The sequence below is a fragment of the Nannobrachium achirus genome (assembly GCF_963921795.1).
Source record: "Nannobrachium achirus genome assembly, chromosome: 5".
Taxonomy (NCBI): Eukaryota; Metazoa; Chordata; class Actinopteri; order Myctophiformes; family Myctophidae; genus Nannobrachium; species Nannobrachium achirus.
Genome location: NC_137814.1, coordinates 35,923,897 through 35,948,115, shown reverse-complemented (window position 1 = coordinate 35,948,115; position 24,219 = coordinate 35,923,897). Strand labels below are relative to the sequence as shown.

At 40.7% G+C, this 24,219-nt stretch overlaps 1 protein-coding gene across 1 annotated transcript; it reads left to right on the top strand.

The window, feature by feature from the left end:
• Positions 1-558: 558 nt before the first annotated feature.
• On the top strand, positions 559-23,557 carry ccdc178 (coiled-coil domain containing 178; the record flags this gene model as incomplete). The annotated part of the gene is given in 18 exon segments (XM_080725752.1): positions 559-613; positions 3,768-3,904; positions 4,125-4,180; positions 4,271-4,350; positions 4,851-5,054; positions 5,600-5,820; positions 9,574-9,716; positions 9,971-10,124; positions 10,895-11,031; positions 11,335-11,518; positions 12,506-12,667; positions 12,800-12,913; positions 13,133-13,278; positions 13,749-13,908; positions 16,673-16,822; positions 21,647-21,781; positions 23,343-23,429; positions 23,432-23,557. Coding segments are annotated over 18 exon segments (2,451 nt in total).
• Positions 23,558-24,219: the final 662 nt, after the last annotated feature.

The window sequence follows — 24,219 nt, the reverse complement described above, 5'->3', positions numbered from 1 at the left end:
GTCTTGAATGCAGCCCCGACTTTCACTCTGAACCTGCTTGTTGCTAAGCAACCGCAGCATATGCTGAGTGGAGATTGACAGCACGTTAACTCCGTGTTAACAGTCGCGTCACCGACATCGATGCCACTTTTGCTTTATTTGGGGCAAACTTTTCAGTGGGTATAGGCCTAGGGCAGGCTATAACTTCGGCCAGAAAATTGGCTATCGGATAAAAGGATAATAACACCTTGGGGGCATTTTACAAGTAAGTTGATAGCAGCAGCAACTTTTTTGCTTTCACTTTCTACCATGACAACGACCACAACTCATTAAAGTTTCATTGACAATTTAACGCAAACTTAGCTCACAGCATCCAGAACGTGGGAAGCAGTTTTTGTAAGTTTAGCCAACAACACACAACATAATTATTCAAATGTTTTCTTATTTCAGATTGTTGTGTGGTTGCAATAATGTTAAACAATGAACAATGAATTCCAATTCTCTATTTCTAGGCTGCCAGGCTGTGTTGGGACCACAGCAGAGGTGCAGACTGGTGATTGATTGAGCATTGTTACCACAATGCCTGAAGTTGAACCCCTTAGATTCCCTTCAAGAGAAGAACATGATCTGCAAGGTTTGTGTTGTGTCAACTTGAGTGTATATGTTTTTTGTTTGTGTGTGTGTGTGTGTGTGTGTGTGTGTGTGTGTGTGTGTGTGTGTGTGTGTGTGTGTGTGTGTGTGTGTGTGTGTGTGTGTGTGTGTGCGCGTGTGTGTGTGTGTGTGTGTGTGTGTGTGTGTGTGTGTGTGTGTGTTATTAAACCATCTGCTTGGATCGGAATAAACAAAATAAATGCTTTAAGTATGATCATCCAATAATTTGCACCAGACAGACTATATCCTATATCAGATCCTCATGGGTTTGGTCTGCATGGTTAATATTGCTATAATTGTTTTATAATTGATACCAGCCATGGATAATAAGATTCATATAAAACGTATGCCTTATATCTCTGTCAGCTGAACAGAGAACTGCACAAGGCACTTTATTCTGTACTCTTTCTCTTTTTCTTTCTACATACATAATTGTTTGGCATTTTATATTGTCTGACAATTATATCTCATAATTGCAATGGCATTTTTTTTAATGATTTACATTTTTATCCCATGATTTTGTAACCCATTTTTCAACCAGTGCCAATTGCCTGTAATTGGGCTCTGCTCTCCCTCTGACAACCTGGGAAGAGTCCCGAACTGAACTCATGCTTCCTTCAGTGCATGAGGAGTGAGCAAGCCGCTTCTTATCACTTGACAGGGGGAGCTTCCCCGGTTGGACGTAGCACGTGGAAGGAACACATTATTCCAACCAGTTCCATTCCCCTCCATCAGGCGCCCCGGCTGGCCAGGGGGAGGCATTATAGAGACCAGGATTACTGCATGTTTTTGTGAGGGTATCTACCCTAGGAGACAGGGGGAGAACATACAAATTCCACACAGAAAGGCCCTTTCGCAATAGCAGTTTTTACTCAACACAGACACAAACAAATTCTTCACATAGCCTATCTATATCAGTGGACTCAAAATGTTTTACTCAACTTTTACAAGATCTATTAATTCACCAAACCTAGCTGTCTGTTTGTCTGTCTGTCTCAGGCATAATTTGGGTATATCGACCGAACAGCCACCAACTTGGCATGTCGTGTTCTACTGTATGACTGTGCAGTGCCGAGTGGCAAATTTACCGGACCAATATTGTTTCTGAGAACTTGAAAAATCACACCCAGTGTGAAGTGAGCACTGCCTTTATATACATGCTCAAAACGTCCTGCGAAGCCTGTCCAATGCCAAGCTGCAGGACATACGGATATATAGACATACAGACACGGACGGACATACGTAAGGACATACATACGATGTAGGAGCAGGGTGTCGCACCAAATTCTGGGCCCTGGGTACAAGTATCCACTCACATTTAGTGCTTTAACTATTGAAAAATAGCAGATATACAAGCTCACAGCGCGGCACCAAGTGCCGTGCTGCGAGCTTGTAGATGCTATTTTTTTAAAATCCTGAACATTTGTGCAAGTCTGTATATATTTCAAATCCTTATGGTTTTTTGAAAAACCTATGTTTCTATGTCAGTGGTGCTCAAACCTTTCCATGTGAAGGACCCCCAAAATGATAAGTATTTGGCCGTGGACCCCCATCTCAAAATAATTAGTTCCAGGGACCCCCCAGAAGCAAAATTATAGTTACAAATGTTCGCTTAAAAAATACATATTCAAAGATTTGCATACATTTTCACGACTTTTCAAAAATAGCAGATCTACAAGCTTGCAGCGCGGCACAGAGTGAGGTGCTGTGAGCTTGTATATCTGCTATTTTTCAATAGCTAAAGTATAATATAATTAAGGCCTCTCCGCCTTGGGCCCTGGTAACTCAGTCCCACTTTCCCCCCCTTGTGACGCCCTTATGTAGGAGCACCGCTGAATGTCTGTATCTGTCTGTGTGCAGGTCTGCAGGACCCCCAGCTTCCCTGATTGACCAACCTGCCCGACGGGCCTGAAAGTTAAGGCCCAGCCCGGCTAATTATCATACACTTTAGGCCCGGCCCGGCGCAAAAACGTCGGGCCGGGTCGGTTAGGTTCGGGTTTAGGCAGAATTTAAGAACTCTAGATGGCATACAGGGCAAGGGAGGGGCAGAGGCAGAGGCAAACATTCACATGGGCGCACTGTACACAGACAGAGGCTGTGATCATGACACTATGTCCTGAAACATCGCAGAACACAAGAGATTTTGTATCTCGTTGACATTTTGGTGTCAATATCAACTAGGCCTAGCTGCCTACTGTCAGCTTCATACTGCCAGCACTGTTATTATGCATCTTGCAGAGGTGTGACATAGTAGCATTCATGCATGTTGTCTGTGCATGAGGAGTTAATGGAATGACATGAAACGCATCATACATCATATGATGAAATTAAATATGACATGGGCAACCAGATAGCCAAATGGTTAGGGACGGGCGTGTACCACATTGGCACCAACATCAAGTCCCTGGGGCTGGTTTGATTGATGGCAAACCATTTTCTGTATGTAACTCCACTACCTTCTCACTCTCTTTCTCTCCTTCCTGTCTCTCCAGCCTGTATCTGTGAAATAAAGGCTCAAAAAAGTCCACCACCCACAATGTAATGACTTAAATACAATACACATATGACATGATATGATTTTGTAGATTTGACAAATGTTACACATTAGAAGACTTTGCGTTCTCTGATCGTATGAAAATAGAATTGGAAAACACATTATTTTATTTTATTCAACATTTCCTAACTGTCCAAAGCAGGCATGAATGGCATCTAGTCTGGTGGTGTGTTCCTTGTCGTTTTGCAGCCAGATGGCGTCCTTTCACCACAAAGAATATTGCCCTTGGGTTTGCTTCAGGATTCTCAAAATAGTTGATTGAGATTCTACTCTCTCACTGATACCTCCAATATTGTGAAGGATTTCAAAGAAAGGGAAGGAAAATCTTCAGTGAGCGTCATATTAAATTAAGTTAACCATAATATTTAACAAAAAAGGTGTAGTCATTATTTAAAACTCGGTATTTTTCTTTTTGATTTGAGTCTGATTTGGTGAGTTACTGTATGGAGATATATATATATACTTTATTTACTCTACCATACCGAAGGGACTGTAAACTGTTGGATTACATCCCTGAAAATAAATATCTCCAAGTGATATACTTTATTTGAAATTCAGTTGTCAGTGTTCTGTATCTCCCAAGATCAAGAAGATCTTCAAGCCGTCTGCCCCGGTAGACGTCGCAGATGTGCCTTGGTTAACACCCCCTCGCCATGTGTCAACAAAGCTATTTGCCACATCCAAGAGCTGAAGAGCAAGGTGGATAATTGGTGTCAACAGGTAAACCGCTGGTGTCAGATGTGATCAGTGGTGGACATATACTTAAGTAAATACTCAAGTATTCAAAAGTACAAATTAGTTTCACTATTATTTGAAATAGAGCTCAAGTGGTTAATTCATAATATATGTTATATGTAAGTTTCGGTCAGTGTAATAAGCTAATCTCCCTGGAAAATATGTATGTTGTGCTCAGCGTTTGCTCCCTTTTGTTTTCCACTAGTCTGGAAATCTTCAGCCACAGCCACATGAGAAACAGCAATACCGCAAACATTTAAGGTGAAGTTTCACCTCCTTTTAGTTTTTTCTAATCTTCATTACAATATGAATAAGATCCATATCTGAGGTTCCTTTTCTTTCTTAAACCAGATTTCAGTCCCATGACTCCGATATCAAATCCCTTGTGACTACAGAGTTGTTCATCGAAGGCATTGGACTCAGTACAAGAGGTGAAATAACATATTTAATGTACATGGACAGAACTCACCATGCACACATGTATAAATATGATTTCTCATATACCTTGAAGTTGTTGCGACCATGGGTAGCAGCTAACTATGAAAACCGTCACATCTTGTCCATACGTGAGTAATGTCTCAATATAACTGCTGGCCTGTTTGTTGACATTGTTACATCACATTGTTGTGACATTATCTCATCAATGATCAAAACCTGGATATCCATACATGGAGACGACTGGATCATCATCTAGATCTCCATATATGGAGCTGATTCCCAGATGATGCCCTGTTAGGGTAACCACACTAACAGAATCCCTTTTATGCCCATTAATATTAACCCCATATTGCGAGGTCGCTTTTCACCCTTAGGCGTCTTACTGGTAGATATTTCTAAAATAGTTGTACAAAACATCTTTTAGTTTATTTATGATTTGATCATACAAAAACACAAAGTGATAGAATGTTCATGTTGGCAATCTCTCCCACAGAAAGCGGTCCATTGCCCCCGCTACGGAAGGAGACAACAGATGTACTGGTGGAAGTTCTGTATCTGATTGAGCGTCTGGAGGCTGATCGCCAGGATGCAGAGGAGGCTCTTCAAAGGGAGAAGAGAACCAAGAGAGCTTTGGGGAGTCAAGTTGACCGTTTTTCGTTGTGGAAGCAACAGGAGTACCCTCTTGTAGTCCAAAAAGGTCACCTGCTCCAAACAGCTCTTCTGTGTTTTGCACAGTATTAATAACTTCCTGGGGCGCCTGCTGGCCTACTGGTCCAGGCGCATACCACATAGGCATTGATGCCTGACGGGGTCGCCAGTTCGATTCCCGATCCGGATGACCTTTGTTGCATGTCACTCTCCGCCTCTCCCCCCATTTCCTGTCAATCTTTAAAAAAAAAATAAAAAAAAAGTATTATAACTTCCCTGTTATTTTTCTATGGGTAAATATATTGTCACTGTCGGGCAGAAACCTCTTATCTCCAAGTTTCACATTTGTATGTTTTTCCGCTAAGTAAAGCCCTGGTTCATCACACAAGACTATTGCACAAAACTAGTGAAAATAGCTGATCTACAAGCACACAACGCCTCGCGATCAGCTATGTTTCACTAGTTTAGATCATTTTTAAAACGATAAATACAAAACTAACAGTTTTGGACATACGATGTTTCCACCCGACAACGACGATATTCAAAAAATGTTATAATTCATATATATTCATATATCCTTGTCTTTTTTTTTAGAGCATGAGGCTTGCACCAGAGACATCACGGAGCTAAAGTGGCACCTAAAACTGAGAAAAGAGAAGCTTGAGCAAGTGCAGGAGAAAGTGGAACATCTGGAGCTTCTGAACCAGCGCTTACATGAGGACATCAGCTTTGTAAAAAAACATGGTCCTGTTGTTAAGGAAAAGCTTGAGCTGGAGATTGAGGCCATGAACCAAATGAGCACTGCCCAAAAAGAGGTACAACTCTATTGATAAGAAATGTGTGTTAAAGGAGTAGTTCACCCCCAAAATGACTTTTTCCTATTGATTACTCATGCCATGGAGACTTGAGTTAAATGATATTTTTTTGTATTTGTCGCATTCCTAAAACAAAAAGTTGATTATAGTAAATTTCCCCCCAATGATTTTGAATGGGGACCCAAATGCATGGCCCTGAAAGGGGACTCAAATACATGGCCCCGGATGGGGACCCAAATACGTTTGGGTCAGAATCAATGGAGGTGAATTTACTTGACCCTTGGCCCTAAATTTACCCCATTGATTCTGACCCAAATGCATTTGGGGTCCCCTTCCAGGGCCTTAGTTGGGTCCCCATCCAGGGCCATGCATTTGGGTCCCCATCCAGAATGAATGGGCGTAGGAATGCGACAAATACAAAAAAATATTATTGAACTCAAGTCTCCATGCGGGGTGACTAATCAATAGAAAAAAAAGTCATTTTGGGGGTGAACTACTCCTTTAATGAGTGTGAGTGTGTGTTCCCTGTTGGGAGAGATTACTTTGAAACACTACTTGAATTTACAGGGAATGTGTTGCCCCTAAAAGGTGACGACAAAACTAGCAGTCAATAAAACCCATTTATATTAGATAGATTGCTTCCTAACACTTAATGGTAGGGTAAGTTATATTGTTTTTATTCAAATAAGTGTTAAATAGCTCTACTAATCATTAATAGAGCAGGGGTCTTCAACAGGGGGTCCGTGACCCCTAGGGGGTCCTCAAGGATATTACAGGTCTTTGTGTGATAGGACTACAATATTAACCACTTGAACTCTAGCATCCCTATTCTGGGCGGAACATTCACAGCAGATAGCAGATCTACAAGCTCACAATGCGTTATTTTCGCCGAATGCATTTGGTGAAAATTTTATACAAGCAGTAGTATAGTGGTGGGGGTCCCTGCTTTGTCTCTCTCTCAGCAAAGGGGTCCTTGGCCTGAAAAACATTGAAGACTCTTGATAGAGTGTTTGTTCAATAACAGAGATCTCCCTGTCTCATATAGTAAACAAAAATAAAGTAAAAAAATGTTTCAGGTCGAGGCACTAATTTTATCCAATCGGGGGAGCAAATTCATACAGGATACAGGATAAATAAGTGACTAAATCGGAACTGGAACACTGTAAAATTTAAGCTGATGGGTACTCGCTCATGATTGTCTGAAATTGTCCATCGGAATTTCTTTTTCCTGTTTATTGAAGAGCTGGGGAGATGGGGGAACTCCTGTTACTGAACAAACAGTCTATATAGTAACAATTAGTTTCAGAATATAGAGCTTTAAGTGGTTAACATTTTTTATTCAAATGTTTTAACCATGAAAAATATCACTATCGCCCAGATGTCCCTAGTGCCCACCTATCCTGTTTCCTGTATCATAACTAACCACATTGTATAACAGTGTCTCACACTGGCTAATTTTAAAATTAAATTATATTATCACAACCATGTAGACGCTAGAATAATAATTTGGTGAGAAAGGGAACTGATGCACTCTCCTGGGAAACCATCTCTGTGCTGTTTACATGGGTTTGAAGCTTATGCAATGGTAGTAATGTACATACAGCAATGAGGGAAAAAGATACTGTAGAATGGATACAGCATACAGTATCCATTCTACAGTATCTTTCCCTCAATTGCTAATAAAACAAACTAATTGTTAAAGACAGACAGACTGATAAACTAGCAATCAAATGAGGGGTATGCACAGAATATTTATTGCGACTGTAGTCAGTCAGTACACATTTTTACAGTCTATTGGTTGGTTCCCTTGTCACTGTGACATCACAGGTGATATCACAGGTGACATCACCGATGTAAAAGTCCATATATGGGTATTCCCCAGAATCATTATGCCCATATATGAAGATCCCTGATGTCATCGATATATATCACTGGCCAGATGGCCAAGCCATGGCCCATATTTGGTAATGCCCATATATGGGCATGTTTTGACATAACATTGTTGACTATCATGTAGGGGTCTCCATATATGGGTAACTGGTCCGATATACATCACTGGCCAGATGGCCAAGAATTGGCGCGACCTCGAGGTTGCATGTCGCCCTGAGGCGTCTTACTAGTATGAAAACCTCCAGCTCGTGTCCGTCCGTCCGTCCGTCCGTCTGTCTGTCACACCTCATGCTTTTCTGACATCACAATGATGTTGCAAATGAATGGCCAAGACAGAATAAATTTGCACTGACCTATTCTGACATCACAGTGATGACTCGACCAGCTCAGCGTTCTCAACTGGCCAGAAAATTAAGGCCTGGCCCTAACTGGGCCCCAACTGGGCCGGCCAGAGGCCCCGTCTGGCCTTGCTAATTAGCATACATTTTACGCCCTACCCAGCCCATACCTGTATGGGCATTCCCCGAAGATGCCCCGTTAGGGCAACCACACTAATACAATCTGTTTTATGCCCATATATGGAGATCCCTGATGTCATCAATATTAAGCCCTTATCTGGGAATGCCCATATATGGACATAGCCCATATCTGGGAATGCCCATATATGGACATATTGTGTCAGTCTCATGTGGTCTATGACGTCAAACATGATGTCAAACATCAGTCATCTACATATTTGGGAAAATATGGCCACATTTTGGCCACATTTTGGCCAACTTAAACAACCAACCAGGTCTGTGCATCTTTATGGGTCAAAGTTGATCCCATGCCAAAGCGCCAGCGCTCGCCCAGCAGTCTGCTGTCCCTCAGGCGGATGTGTACACACATGTGCACGACCTCGCCCTTTAGGCCTTCTCACCCTTAGGGTGTCTTACTTGTGTATGTATTGCTTTACTCATAATTTATGTAAAAACTTGAACCTGCTCACTGACACTGTTTAACAACTAAAAGACAATCATCATAAAATTGCTCTAAGAACAAGGATACTAATGCTTTGATCTGATGCATGCACAAATTGGTGCCTTAAAGGAGTAGTTCACCCCCACTTTTTAGACTATTTCTATCAAACTTCTATTGATTACTCATGCCATGGAGACTTGAGTTCAATAATATTTTTTTTGTTATATTTGTCGCATTCCTAAGACAAAAATGTGATTATAGTAAATCTACCCCCATTGATTCCGGATGGGTACCCGAATGCATGGCCCTGGATGGGTACTTTTATTCTATTTTTATTTTATTTTTGTCTTAGGAATTCGACAAGTCTCCATGGCATGAGTAATCAATAGAGAAAAAAAGTCATTTTGGGGGTGAACTACTCCTTTAAGCTAAAGAATAATTGCATATTGTGTCAACACACCAGTTGGAAATACCATAAATATGCCATACACAAACAAATTCAGAGCATAATGGAATATGGCAGTTGTTAATGCACTACATTTGATTTGTCACAAAGTGCACAATTTGTTGGTTATCTTTGAAACAATGCATCACTTTTCTAAACTTTTTTATTTTATGTTGACTGCCTTCAAGCTCCACTTCTCTCAGCCAGGATTGTTTTATGACACGCTGTATGATCGGTAAAGACCATTAATGTGTGTTTTAACTCCTCTTAGCTGATGGCCTCCCTGATGCACCGCCATCGCCATGGGACTCACAACACTTTCTTTTAACAGGGCACGATTAGACCACTGCGTTATGTGGTTATTAAGTCAATACTGATATGTACAAAAAAATCCAATTCTAAGAACAAATGGTACAGTATCTGGCAGAAATACGACCCTGTTTTCTCTGTTTGTTTAGGCTGATGAAATGTGCTTGAGAACACGCAAGGATCTGAATTTGGCTGAGGAGGAATTAAAAGAGAATGAACAAAAGGCTGACTATAAAAGGAGATCAATGGAGTTAGTAATGAAGGACATGAGGAATCAGCTGACTGAAAAACAGTGAGTATCAAAGGTCTACTCCTGAATGGAAACAAAACTGAATCACCATTAAAGAAGCAAAATAATTTGAATGTATTAAAAAGCATCCTCACTGTGTTGCATATATGCCATAGCTACATCAGATACACTGGTAGTGGGACATGTCTTGTATACATGTATATGTGTCTTATAAATACTTTTTGTCTAAAAATACTGATTGTGGCGAGTTACTGTTAGCCAATCACTGAAGATATTATTTAGTTTTTCCTTTCCAGAGAAGAGCTAAAACAGTTGAAGGCACATTGGGAAGTTCAGTGTACCAACAAGAAGGATACTGAACAACTGGCTGCTCAGAAGAAAAAACTGTGTGCAGCCATATTAGAGCGTATTCCTGAAATGGAGGCGAGCGAGACATCTCTGAATGACCGGGTAACTGATACAGTGTACTGCAATATGCTTGAATACACACACAATGCTTCACTTCACTTTACACAGCTGACAGCACTGGTTTAATTCACCTTTCTGACTTCTTATTGTAGGTCTTGAAATTGAATATTGAAATCGAGGGAGAAGTCCGAAAGACAGCAGCGTTGAAAGGGAAGCTAACTAAGTTACAAGAAAACATTAACAAAGCTGTAAGTAATCATGATAACTGTTTAGTAAATGTTATTATACTTGTTAGAAAATATTGCAATTGCAATGTATACAGTACACAAACTAATGCTGTCTGTCATCACCATTTAGTTTCCCCCCTGTGAGGTTTTGTTATAATACTGTACATCAGTGGTTCCCAAACCTTTTAGCTCAAGATCCAAAAGACGTTTGCCCAGGACCCAATAAAGTGAAATTAGCAGATCTACAAGCTCACAACGCGTCACTTCACGCTGCGTTGTGAGCTTGTAGATCGGCTATTTTCACTAATTCTTAATTATATATATTTTTTAATTTATGGAATTTCGTAGATGTTTTTGTTTGTTTAAAATGCATTACAAAAAAATATTTTTTTTTAAATATAGGGGGACATTTTTAATTTTTACTTGACTTGTGAGTGATCCATAAACCCCCAGTTTTGAGGGTTGCGGCCTGAAAAGGTTGAGAACCACTGCTGTAGTCGACACAGAATCCAGTCAGCCATCAGGACCCTGCTGTTGTCACCATTCCATACATTGACACTTTAACTCACTGTTCCATGTTTCTAGATGCTGGATGCTGAGGAAGAGGTCTCTCGCTTACAAGAGGAGTGCCATTCCAAACACAAAGCACTAACGGCCCTCTATGAAGAGCAGAGAGAGTACGAGCGGGAAGTCCAAGACTACAAGGAGAAAATCTCCAAGAGGTACAGTTAGAATCACTTTGAAAATGAGACCACTTAACCAAGTGAAAAATGGAACTCCTGCTCTGGCAGAATGATTCCATCTTGAAAATATATCACAATTCAGTATTATCAAAGGTGATGGATGGGTATATCTTTAACATTATCTTCACTTGTCATTTAAAACAAAATCCAAAATACTCACATCAGAATTTCAAACAAAACTCACTCTCAAAGACAAGATATGAGCAGAAATAGCAAAGTCTTCTATCAGCTGGATATAGTTTCTGTGTATTTACTCGCCGTGCATCTGTATTTTTGTGTCAGTGAAGAAACGGTGAGGCAGAATGTTATGGACAAGAAGGCCATGCTTCAAGAGATCTGTGGGAATGAAGAGCAGAGGGACCGGGCCAAAGTAGAACTGACCCAGGTTGTAGCCCAGCATGGTGCCGTCAAGACCAGGAGAGAGGAGCAAGAGCAGCTCACCTTCATGGAAGAACAGAAGGCCAGGGTTAGTTGAAACAAACATACCGTATACTCAACTGTATACATTATTAGCCATTTGAACCCTATAGCATCCCTGTTATGGGCACAATGGGCATTGTAATAGACATTCACAACACGCATCACAATGTGTCGTGTTTTGTAGATTGATAATTTTTCCCAAAGAGACTTGGTTTAGAGGGAAAAAAGCAGGGGACCAATAGACCCTTGGGGGACCCCAGTCAACAAAGTATATAGGGTTTAAGTGGTTAAAGGAGCTATAGTCAACTTTTTCTTGAAAAACGGATGCTAAAATAAAAATAATGTTTCGAAAATATTTTATAAAAAAATAAGCTTCATAATATGTGTTTCAATTCAAAAATGACCACAAAAAGCGTAAAATAATGATAAAATAATCATTTTGGCCATTGTCGGACCGACACTTTATTTACATTCTAGTCTGTTAGACTATTATTTTTATTTTAGCATCCGTTTTTCAAGAAAAAGTTGACTATAGCTCCTTTAAATACTTTATGAATGTTACTATAGAGTGACATGTCTTCCCTTGCATTGTGTTTTTACGACTGTTATTCTGATATCTTCTGCATAGTGCTGTGTTCTATCTGTCTGTCATTCAATGTTATATGAGTTTAAAGGGCGTATCCTCTTAGTTGACCTTGAACCAGTGAACTGTACTGTGAACTGTCATGAAACTTTACCTTTTCCTATGCAAACTTCTAATAAATTCTTCAATCAATCAATCAATCAAAACTTAAATGCTCGGATGCTGCAGAAAGTGACAGGAAACCTGAAAACGGAGCTGATGGGTGAGATGAAACGTGCGGCAATGCTTAAGGTAAACTACTGAGATTAGATTAGAGTCACCACAGAAATAAAACAAAACATTTCATTATAAATCAAACCAATACAAATGCAACATATATAAATATAAATGAAAATAATATGGCTTTATAAGAGATGTATATGTGTATGCATATAATATTCTTCACATCAGAGTCAATGTGCAATGATCACTGAAGAGTTAAACCAAGAGCAATTCAATTTGGAGCTCACCAATCAAGAACTTCAGAAGGAATTTGGAGATGTATCATCAGCTATGAAAGACCTGGAGACAGACACTGGGGCACTGAGGAAACTTTACAATGATAAATCTCAGGTACAAAAAACACTACAGGAATGTAGAATTTGTTGTTTTCTAGGTATTTTGAAAACATGTACAGTATGTATTGTCAGATAAAAAGAAACAGGGGCATGTCAATTTTATTTAATTGCATATTCTTTGTTTCAGAAAATCAAGGCTTTGACAGAGAAATTGCACAAAATCCAGTCTGAGCACAGGACTATTTCAGACAGCCTTGAGAATGAGAAAAGACTCAAATTTGACCAGCTGACTGCTGCCAAGGTAATCGGGCAATTCTATGGGTTGCCAAAAGCAATGATAAGTCAGGTTTGTCCTGTACATAATGGACATTTTTATAGCGTTTTTTCTTTGTTGTTATATTTCAGTGTAAAGCCAGTCAGTCATTTTGTTGTTTGGCAAACTGTTTTGTGCTGTGAACATTTGGTGCAACCAAGGTACGCAGAATATGTTAACATGAATCCTATTCTTTGTTTACTACAGGAGCTACACAGTGCAACAATAAAGAGATATGAGCAGACTCTGAGCAGGATCAGTGACCTGTCAAAAAGGTCCACAGAGTACAGAGCTGCCTCCGATAACATGGAAACAACTGCTGCAGCAATGCCAGAGACCATAGAGGAACTTCAGTAAGAATCCATATATCGTCGTTGTCGGGTGAAAACCTTGTATGTCCAAAACCGTTCGTTTTGCATTTATCATTTTAAAAATGATTCAAACTAGTGAAAACAGCCGATCTACAAGCACACAACGCCTCGCACCGCGAGGCGTTGTGTGCTTGTAGATCTGATGTTTTCACTGCTTTTGTGCGACGGCCTTGAATGATGAAGCAGGGCTTTACTTCGCGAAAAAACATACACATTTGAAACTTGGAGATACAAGGTTTCTGCCCGACAACGACGATATTGTCAATTTGAGATTTCATGATAACAACACATCTGGGAACAAACGCCTACCAGTAGTACGAATGATGTACTCATCTGCAATGTCATGTCACAGGAACCTGGAAGTTTCTTCCATTATTCCATAATTTGTGTCATTGTGTTTCTTATAATATTAAGAAAATGTTGTAGCATTTACTTTTATTTTCTGCTTTCAGAAATGTGCTTGATACTGTGGAATTTGAAAACCAATCAGCTACACTCATAATGAACACCTTGCAGTCTGATATTAATGACTACCAACAACGAACGCAGCAATCCATTAAGACACATACTTCCCATTTAGCAGCAAGACAAAAGAAAATGGAAGACACCAAGGTAACCACAATGTTACTGTGACTGAAATATCATCCAACTTTGTGAATGTGACAGGGGAGAAACTGTCATGCTGTACTTTGTGCGTGTGTGCCAAATACTGTGAAATCAAAGGCAAGCTGGAGAGAAATCTCATTGTTTATTTGTGGATTAGCGTCACCGAATTACAGGTCACAATCCTTTTCTTAAGAAGAAAATGCAGGTTTTTCTGTGAAGAGAAAGGAGCAGCAAGCAATTAAAATTACAAGCCATGGTCAATCTTGTTTAAGTGCTTTTTCCCAAATGACAACTCACTGTTCTTATAGGCTTTTTTTCTGGTCAGATTTGATGATGCGTGGTGGGTGCTTGGCCCATTTGGTGACCTGAAGGCCTGGATTTAAAATCAGAAATTTCAGTGCAAGCTTCAACCATCAATAATATAAGAAAGCAATATTTTTTGTTTGTTTTTAGTCATTCACCTTACAAAGATTCGCTTGTATAAACATTGCAGTTTACCAGTGCACAAAGCAGCATATATTTAAATGGTCCTTTGTAATAGAATCCCCTATTTATTGTAAGGTTTTCATCTGCAGGATTATCAGCCCCAGCCAGAGCTTCTTTGCTGATGGGGGTTTCACATGGCTTATCTAATGTGAAATCGCCATGTGGTATATAGTTTCATTAAACGGTGATCAAGAATGCATTAGTTCAAAACAAGAAAAGGCAATGGAGCTTAAGCTGCCATGCATCCAAGTGCAGCAACTTTAAAGAAGTTGTTGGCGTGAGACAATTTAAGAATTAGAAGTCTTCCTCATAGACACAACTCCCATTAGCCAGATAAAAGTCACCCATGCAAAAAGGGGTTTAGTCTTTTCACTTGACAGAATAAAATGGAAACAACAATGCGCCTCACCAAAATAAAAAGATCAGAGAGAGAGCGAGAGAGAGAGAGAGAGAGAGAGAGTGTTAACTTCTAGGGAAATTGGTTACTTTGATGACTGAGTTCAATATAAAGCACATATAATGTCTGCATTAGCATAACATAATAAGATGCACTAACTGTCCGGAAATCATTGTGCATGAAGTGGAATGGCCAGACAATTTCACATACAAGATTCCATATAAAATTGCTGACTGCATAGGACACTTCCATAAACCCCTGTAGGTTACAACACTCCACCTCCTTTTCCAGAAATGTTCATTCTTCAGTTGTTGAGTGTCAGATATAATTTATTTGTATTACTAATAGCTTTACTGTTAGTGTGTGTGTGTGTGTGTGTGTGTGTGTGTGTGTGTGTGTGTGTGTGTGGGTGTGTGTGTGTGTGTGTGTGTGTGTGTGTGTGTGTGTGTGTGTGTGTGTGTGTGTGCGCGTGTGCGTGTGCGCGTGTGCGTGCGTGCATGCATACCGGTATGTGCGTGCGAGTGAGAGATAGAGATCAGTACAGTATGTTTCTGTATGTAAATACATGATGCATTTTTGTGGTCACATTTAATGCAATGTGTACCAGATTGTCTAGTCGCTTTTTAACACCTGCCCAAATCAGTTCACTCTCTGAAGTTGCCTTCAGAAAGACATGAATATCGTGTGCATCAACACAAAATCAGGTGACCTGTTGGTCCAACTCAATCTCTGGCCATCACTAATCCATCCAAAATCCTCACCAAAGGCGTCTGCTTTCAAACACATGCCTATTTGTTAATTTGATCAGGGCCTGTCGTTTGGCGAGGACAAAGTAAACAATGCAAACTGCCGACGCTATCAGTTTCTTATGGGCAATGAAGTGTAATTTGTTCCATTTACACTTCACAACAGCATCAGATGGGCTTTGTCAGTGCTGCATGGAGTAATTAAACCTGAAATCAATAGCAGGCATTTGTCATGTTTACAGCCCCTCTTTCTGCTGGGTTAAACTCATCACTTTAGTGCTGTTCTGTTTTACTGCAGAGACACACTTCATTATGTCTGCAGGTAGAGTTGAGATATTCACTGGCCGCACATCCAATCTTTGGGAAGCAGTGTGCAGATGAAAAGGGGACATGCAGAGACGCTTCCTCATATACTGGACGTGTATTTGCTTGATTTCCTTATATATAGTGTCCACTGTTGTTTACCTTTTATTCCCTCTTATTCCCTTTTAGCCCAGAACATGCTTTTGGTATGACCACATTAAAAGATCAAAATGTATACTGTAGTCAGAAAATAAAATTCCCTTCATAAATGTGCTGTTACTGTTACTACTATACAATTTCTGCATCGACTCTCAAATCCCTCGAGCATGTAAGAATGTTTCCCTCTGTATCTCTCCATTATGGCATGTATGCTGTAGAGTCATGGAAACATTGATCTGTATATTTGATCACTCATTATGTATCTGACAGCCATATTGTACATCATGCTGCCTCAGCACTTATTCATTCTGCTGTAAGTTGTGGCAGCTTGCTTCTGCCAGGCTTTACTATGGCCTCAACTCATACAGTACCAACATGATGGAACCCCTCATATCAGCCCAGCACACTAAGCCATTTCTGTCATGCTTATGATCATCATCAGTTTACACTTAAACCGTATATACTTAGTAAACTAATACTTACAGTAGTTGAATGGTTCTGTATTGCTACCCCCCTCCAAAAAATATATATAGAATAGAAAATAGAATAGGAAAATAGAATAGGCTTAAAGTGCATAATAATTCTCATCATGATATGCTATGCCAAATAGCCATGTTATTTCAATCACTTTAAACAATACTTTGTGTTGCTTTTTTGTTGTTGTTCTTTGTGTGCATAGGAAGCACTAAAGATGGCACTGACAGAGAATAGTGTGTTGGCGCGCCGGTACACAGATCTTCAGAGGACCCTTCTAGTAGCCAGACAAGATGCTGCGTGTGTGTTAGAGGAGAAGAACCGTGTTGATATATCTTTTCATTTCCAAACCCAGGTAAGATTCCTCTTTTATTCTTTTATCCAATTCTATAAAATACAGGTTGTGTGCTATACAACAGGGGGTCCGGGACCCCTAGGGGGTCCTCAGAGTTATTATAGGGGGTCCTCCAAAACTACCAATCCTTTTTATATTAACAACTTGAACCCTAGTGTCCATATTCCTAGAACTGTAGCTGCGAGGCGTTGTGTGCTTGTAGATCGGCTATTTTCGGCAAAGAGGTTTGGTGTAGAGGGTAAAAAGAGCAGACTAAGTACAGAGTGAAAGGTCAAGTTTATTAAGTATTCAAGTGGTTAAATATCTGAAAACACAAATTGACATGAATCCAAAATACACTGATGATTGTGCCATTGTGTCAAATGATGAAACTCTATGGAATCTATGAAAAGGTTGTGGGGGTCCCTGCTTCATCTCTCTCTCTCTCAACTAAGGGGTCCTTGGCCTGAAAATGTTGAAGACCCCTGCTATATAACTATATTCTGTTCTGTTCTGTTCTGGTGTGGTGTGGTGTGCTCTGCTTCGCATGGGCAGTAATTTCTGAAGTTTTAGTTGGGCACCCAATGAGGAGGTAACTGCAGCAAACTAATAACGATGAGAGAACTTGAGTGGAGGAGGATGATGGATGTGACATAATGTAATGCTGGCTATGTAGTCTCTCCACCCAGGGGAGTATGGAGGGAGGTAGATGGTACATGTAAATACTGTACCTTTTATTTGCACAGCCTCTGAAGGTAGTCCAAGGTGAAACACTTCGTTATCTTTCTGTTGATGTTGATCTTCACTACATCTCTTGTAGAAAGACCTGTGCAATTAATTCTTATTCAAACACTTCAGATGTACAAGATTACAACATTTCACATGTGTCAACCCCCCATACATGGTTAAAACACAGCACAAGATCAGAGGGAGAAAAGGAGCATTTTCAATGTTAAAAATAGAACCGGGGATCTTGATTAGTTGAAAAAGACAATTCAACAACATTGAACTGTTTTCGGCTTTATAGCCAGTGACACCGTTTAGCTGAAATGGAATCAAACGTGACAGCCATAACACCAGGGAGGAACCACACTGCCTTTGCTTTGAGCAACACACATTATATCTTCCCAAAATGACTAATACCTTTACTTGAGCAATTCCTCATCTAACTGCATGAATGTTATCAAGTGAGAAATGCATGCAGAAATAAAATCCTGTGGACAGGATTTGCCACGCTCATGATCAAAGCCTGATTTTCTTTTACTCCGGATCCAGCCCTCACCATTTTTGTTTGTTTCAACTCCACAAATTCATAACAGCAGCTTCTCACCAACAGTATTTTGTACCTAAAATGTAGTTTTTATAGCAAGCTTATAAATAATGTTTCTGAAATCTAGATGCAACTCTCGTGTTCTTAATCTAATTTCATGTAATATCGCCACTGTCTGTCAAAAACCTTATATCTCATATTTCATATTTTCTTTTCATGAATTAATGTTATTTTATAATTAATTGTGTGACAGCGTTGCGCAAAGGTAGTGAATACATGTATTATCTACAAGCTCACAACAATTCACAATGGGACACGTTCTGAGCTTGTAGGTCTGCTGCTTTGGGGAGAGGGAATGAAGAACACTTTGGATCCATTGGAACACAGTGGCGTCAGTTCAGAAAAAGCTAAGGTATGGCAACAACGCGCGCCTTCGCGCGCGTGCAAGACACCAGTCATGTTGCCATACCTTAGCAACAGGCATGATACATTTATTTTAAGAAGTACATTCTATTTTCCCCCCGTTTCTATGGTTTCTTGGGCTGGATATGGCAGCCTGGAAGGGTTGTTCAAGTGCAGCTAAACTTGACATGTTAGTAAACGCGCCACAATTAACAATAATGCATTGCACCTGTGCAGTGTGCAGCTAACCTGCGGAACCTGGGAATATGCCATTATGTCAAGATGGGGAGATTAAGTGTGGAGAATATAATAAACCCTTTTGCAAATCCCGCCCCATTCTGCCCTGTTACTATGATGGGACATTAACCCTGGGCAGATTGTTTTTATAGTGGTAGTGGATGCGATTTTTTTTCCCTTCATAGCCTCATTACAGCTATATAAAGTACCACAAAAAACACATCTACGTGATATTAATAAAAAGGGAAGAAAAAGGTACAGTAATTACATAGCAAAACAGTAGTTTTCCCCCGAAAAATAAATGTTTTAATTAGTTTAATCCTCTGGATCAGAGATAGAAAGAGAAGCGCATTGCATCTTGGGTACTAGGAAGAGGACAGAGAGAATGTTTCTCCTCACATAATAGGCTGGCTTTTTGTAATTCTGCCCATTTAAATTATATGTACCCAATCGTGACTCTTAGACCATTGATAAGGTACATGTGAACTAGTTTGTTGAAGCTTATTCGTTATGATGAGCGAGATCGCTTGACGCTTGCCGTCGCTATCACCGTACCGGCCGATCTCCGTGTCGCGCACTGCGGACAGTTTTTGAAAGGCTGAAGCAACATTCTCCACTGCACAAACTCCACCCCCGATAGCAAAAAGTGAATGTTTTTTTCTGGTTGGCCAGTCAGGGAGTCTCAGGGACCAATCAGAAGGCTGACAAACGGTCTATTGTAATACCTTGTTAAAGTGACCATTTTGTAAAATTTTGCATTTGTGGTTATTTTACTGTAATTTAACAACATAATAACCAGAACAGATAGACAAAGAGACATTCGTGGATTTATATTTAAAAGTAACTTTTATTTTCCCCCCTGGACCCAGGGTATGGCAGCTGCATACCCCTGCCATACCCAATTGACGCCCCTGTTGGAACACATTGTTTCTTTTCTATTACCTGAAAAGTAATGGTTTTGGACATCTCTGCCCAACGGCAGCGATATTGGATTTCACCACTTTTATCTCCCACAAATCAATTGTCTTAAACTGATTTGCCTATAATTTGGAAGCTGCCTTGCAGATTTGCTTTGTTGGAATCATTTGATAGCTAAAAGCAATATTACAGTATATGACTTCTCACACCAATCATGTTCAGAGTGTTAATTCGTTTGGAAAGCTTGTAAATTGGTTGATATTCAGCACAGCAGAGGGAGCCAAGGAAAGCTACCTCTAAACTATCCTTGAAATATTATCTTGACATCAGACTTCCCTAAAATATATAATACTGAATGGAAAGAATCCACGTGTGCTCCCAAAAGGGCTGCTACACATTATACATTAAAGAATGTACTCATGCATTTAGTGCAACGTGTCAGTAATGCAAAAGTTGTATCGTTGTACCGTTTAGACTGTAGCACGGAAGAATTTCAACCTTCTGATTACCTGCACAGTCATCATAGAACCAGGTGCTAATTGCCTTGTCTCATTATTATATTGGAGAAAATACTTAACTGATACATGACATAACTTATAATACATGAATATCAGATTCCCCCCCCCCCCCCCCCTTTGGAAAGTAATTACAAATCCCTGGGTTAATTCTTCTGTCTATACACACAGTCTTTGGGCTAAACATTTCAATTAATCCAACATCAAACTGTAGATATTCACAACACAAAATAAATAGCTCAATCACATAATATTAAAACATTTAAAAAGAAAAGTAGGGGGAGGACAGATTAGTTTGAATGTCAACATTTCCTCAGGGCATCTACACTAAAACGGATGTATCATGCATGGATGTGAGGTGATAGAATATTAAAACAGATGTGTCATGTATGTGAGGTGACAGAATACTGCATGTTAGCCAGTTAGCTCGCTGTGTTTTGGGTCACACCCTTTTACAAGCGATTATTCCGGTGAGTCACATTAAAGGGAAGGAACGTCAAATACATCCACACTGCTAAAGCCCTCCGATCCTGAGTCCCTCCATTGAATGCAACAAGTACACGCACACACACACACACACACACACACACACACACACACACACACACACACACACACACACACACACACACACACACACACACACACACACACACACACACACACACACACACACACACACTGTCTACGTATCATACATGAGAAAAAGAAGCATTACATCAATTCTTAGCCTCCAGTGGCCCTTGCCACTATGTTCTTCTTCCAGCAAGCCTTCTCATGTCTACTGTACATGTAAGCACTGCCTTGTTTATGTGGCTGTTTCTCGCTGCTCCCGGGTTTTAACGGGGTACACCATAAAGAGCATTCCTGTTATTGTCTTTTCCCTCCAGGAGCTGATGGCTGAGCTAATTCGCTTTAGTTTTTCTATGCACCGGGGAACACATTGCCAAGCAATGATAAGCTTTGTAGGAAAGGAGTGGAGAGATGAAGGGAGAGAAACAAGAAGAAGAAGAGAAAAAAAAGCAATGGCATCTATCAGAATTTAAACCTCTTTGCTTGGAAACTGTGTTCAAATAATAAAGCGAGCAGCATGTCTTTCCAAGAGACTGGGAATAATTTCTGGTTTCGGTGGGGGGTTCATGACTCCGTGTGTATGTGTAAAATATGTCTTGAGGGGATTGGTATAAAGTTAAACTGGGTGAAGTAGAAATATTTTACTCATCAGCTTTGCAGTCACAGAGTTTGCCTCGGCTAGAACAAAACTGCTGAAGCATTTAGAGAAAATTAACCCCCCATCCTGGCAGCCAGATGTGACTGGATTCTGATGAGTGCACACGAGTGGGCAGAGAAACCAAGAGACTGTGAAATTCCTGTCAGGCCCGTGTACTGCAGAATGGGCTATTGACTGCTTTCTCTATTCCCCTCCATCATTCTTCTTGAACACTGCCATTAATTTCCTCTCCTGCTTTACCAATTCCTTTTCTCTGCCTTCTCTCCCCCTAGCTCTCTTTGTTGCAGAAGAGGATGCACGAAGCTATGGTGAAATACTTCAAACAACGCAGTCTCTATAGCCAGGCTGAACTGGACCGCTGCCAGGCTCTTTCCCAAGAGACCAACCAGAAAATAAAAACAGTCCAGGTATTTGTACATATAAAATAGGTCGGGGGGAAAAACACACCTACCTGCCACCATTAAGTTTAACGGAAATTCGATGGTAGTACGTTAATTTCATGTGATGCTGGGAAATGTATGAGCCCCATCAAGGAAGTGAAAACAAATTAGAACAAGCAACAACAAGAAAAACACTGAGTTGCCTAATGCCTCCTTTGGCCAGGCACACGGGAGCAGGCAATAATACCACAGTAAAACATTCACCAGGGCTGTCCGCATCGCTGCTATGGTAGAGTTAAAGACGCCAGTCTTACTCTATATACATCCACTCATCAGATCACAGACTGACGTGATGGATGGTGTGTCTGTGAGAGTGACTATGCGGTGACCCTGTATCTGGGGATAGCTCAGTCTCTCCAGATAACTCTATATACAGAACACCTCCACTCTGTTTGGTCGCCTATTCCACGACATTAACATTTTGTTTTGTGACTTGTTTGTTTCACTGGGGCATTATTTAGTTATGAATTATTATGTTTTTCTCATTTTGAGTTTGCTGTTAATTCAGATCACTTGGCTCAACAGGAAGCAAGCTCAGGAGTGCCAGGTACAAATCGTCTTTGTTGAGTCAAGCAGGGGTGTCACACCAAATTCTGGGCCCTGGGTACTTTAACTATTGACAAGCGCTGCAAGCTTGTAGATATGCTGTTTTTTGAAAAATTGTGAAAAGTCTCAATATTTCAAATCCTTCTAAGGTTTTTTGAAAAACCTATGTTTCTATGTCAGTGGTGCTCAAACCTTTTCATGTGAAGGACCCCCAAAATGATATGTATTTGGCCACGGACCCCCATCTCAAAATATTTAGTTCCAGGGACCCTCAGAAGCAAAATTTGAGTTACAAATGTTCGCTTTTAGAAAGATATATTCGAGACTTGCAAAAAAAAACACTATTTAAAAACATTAGTAGCAGATCTACAAGCTCACAGCGCGGCACTTACTGTAAGTATAAAATAATTAAGGCCCCTCCACCTTGGGCCCTAGTAACTCAGTCCTACTACCCCCCCCCCCCTGTTGACACCCCTGGAGTCAAGAAACCTTTTTTTCTCTCCTGAATAAAAAGTGAGACCACATTCCGCAAGGTTGAGGATCTTCAATTAGTGGATAATCGGTGTCTAATCTGTGCTGTGACGTGAGATGAGGTCGAAGCGGACAGCGGGACAGTGATGAATCTATACCAAATGTCCTGTCCTGCATTACCGCAGAGGCAGGTGACATGGAACCACACTGTGGAACTCCACACTCTCCTGTATAGTTTCTCCTTCTCTTAGTGGTAAGAGTTTTGTAACTCTAAAAGACACGTTTATCAGTTCCAAGCTATACCTATAAATCAGACAGTGGGTGTAATATTGTTTATAGGTTTTCCGCCAAAGAGTTGAGATAATAAGAGACACTAAAGGCAAAACTGATATGATTTCATTAGGCTTTTCCCCCGTACACCTGTATCTTTTGAGGAATAACGCTGAGTGATTTCCTTCTAAATTCCTCCCCTCCTTGACTGCTGACATGGTATTTGATGGGTCTGGTCCAGACATTACAGGAAGCAGCCATGTCTCGGCGGCCCAGCCTGAAGAGGCCCCAGCAGATCACAGCTCAAGGCAGGGAGGAGTGGGGCATGGAGGGGGAGGAGCCATCAGAGAGCTGCAGAGTGTGAAGGACAAAAGAGCTGGTGTATTCAAGCGTACCGCACCGTCACCCGTCACAGCCCAGCACAGGGTCCATCAGAGCAGGCAGCACTCACTTTAAACAGGTTCAGTCCTGGACTGTCTCTATGCACACAGCTCAGGTTTCAACCTCACAAGATGTGTGCATGCTTAGACAATATACAAATGAGTAAATAAAATGCCCCTGTACATGTACTTAACATTAAAGCCAACACAGTCCTTAGGCTTAGACCCTCAGACTAGTGCACACCAGAAAGAAAAAATCATCTGAGTTGTGTGCATACAACAGCTCCATCATCACTTCACACTCACAGACTAAATGCAAAGACTCCAAGTGGCGCATAATTGCATGATTCACAAAATATCAATATCGCATGCTAATTTGTAATAGATACATCGATAGATCCGATAGAATTGTTGTTTTCCGAACAAACCGGAGCTGGAGCAGACTGAATCCTGATGGGGCCCATACTAATCCATCATGTCCACTTAACCTCACAAGCAGAACATAAGAGAGGTCAGGTTAGTAGTTTCACGGCTAAGGCATGCTCAAATCGGAAGCCAAATGTTACTTTGCTTGGAAGTAGCTTGAGGGGAGGAAGGCCGGGGGAGGCAGCAGGGGGGGGGGGGATGTGGGAGGCAGAGTGGGGAGGGGGGGCTGTCATCCTGTTACACTGCTGCCAGAACTGGCAGTTCAGTTTTGTGTTCTGCCAGTTTACACTAGGGATGGCATAATTGACAATG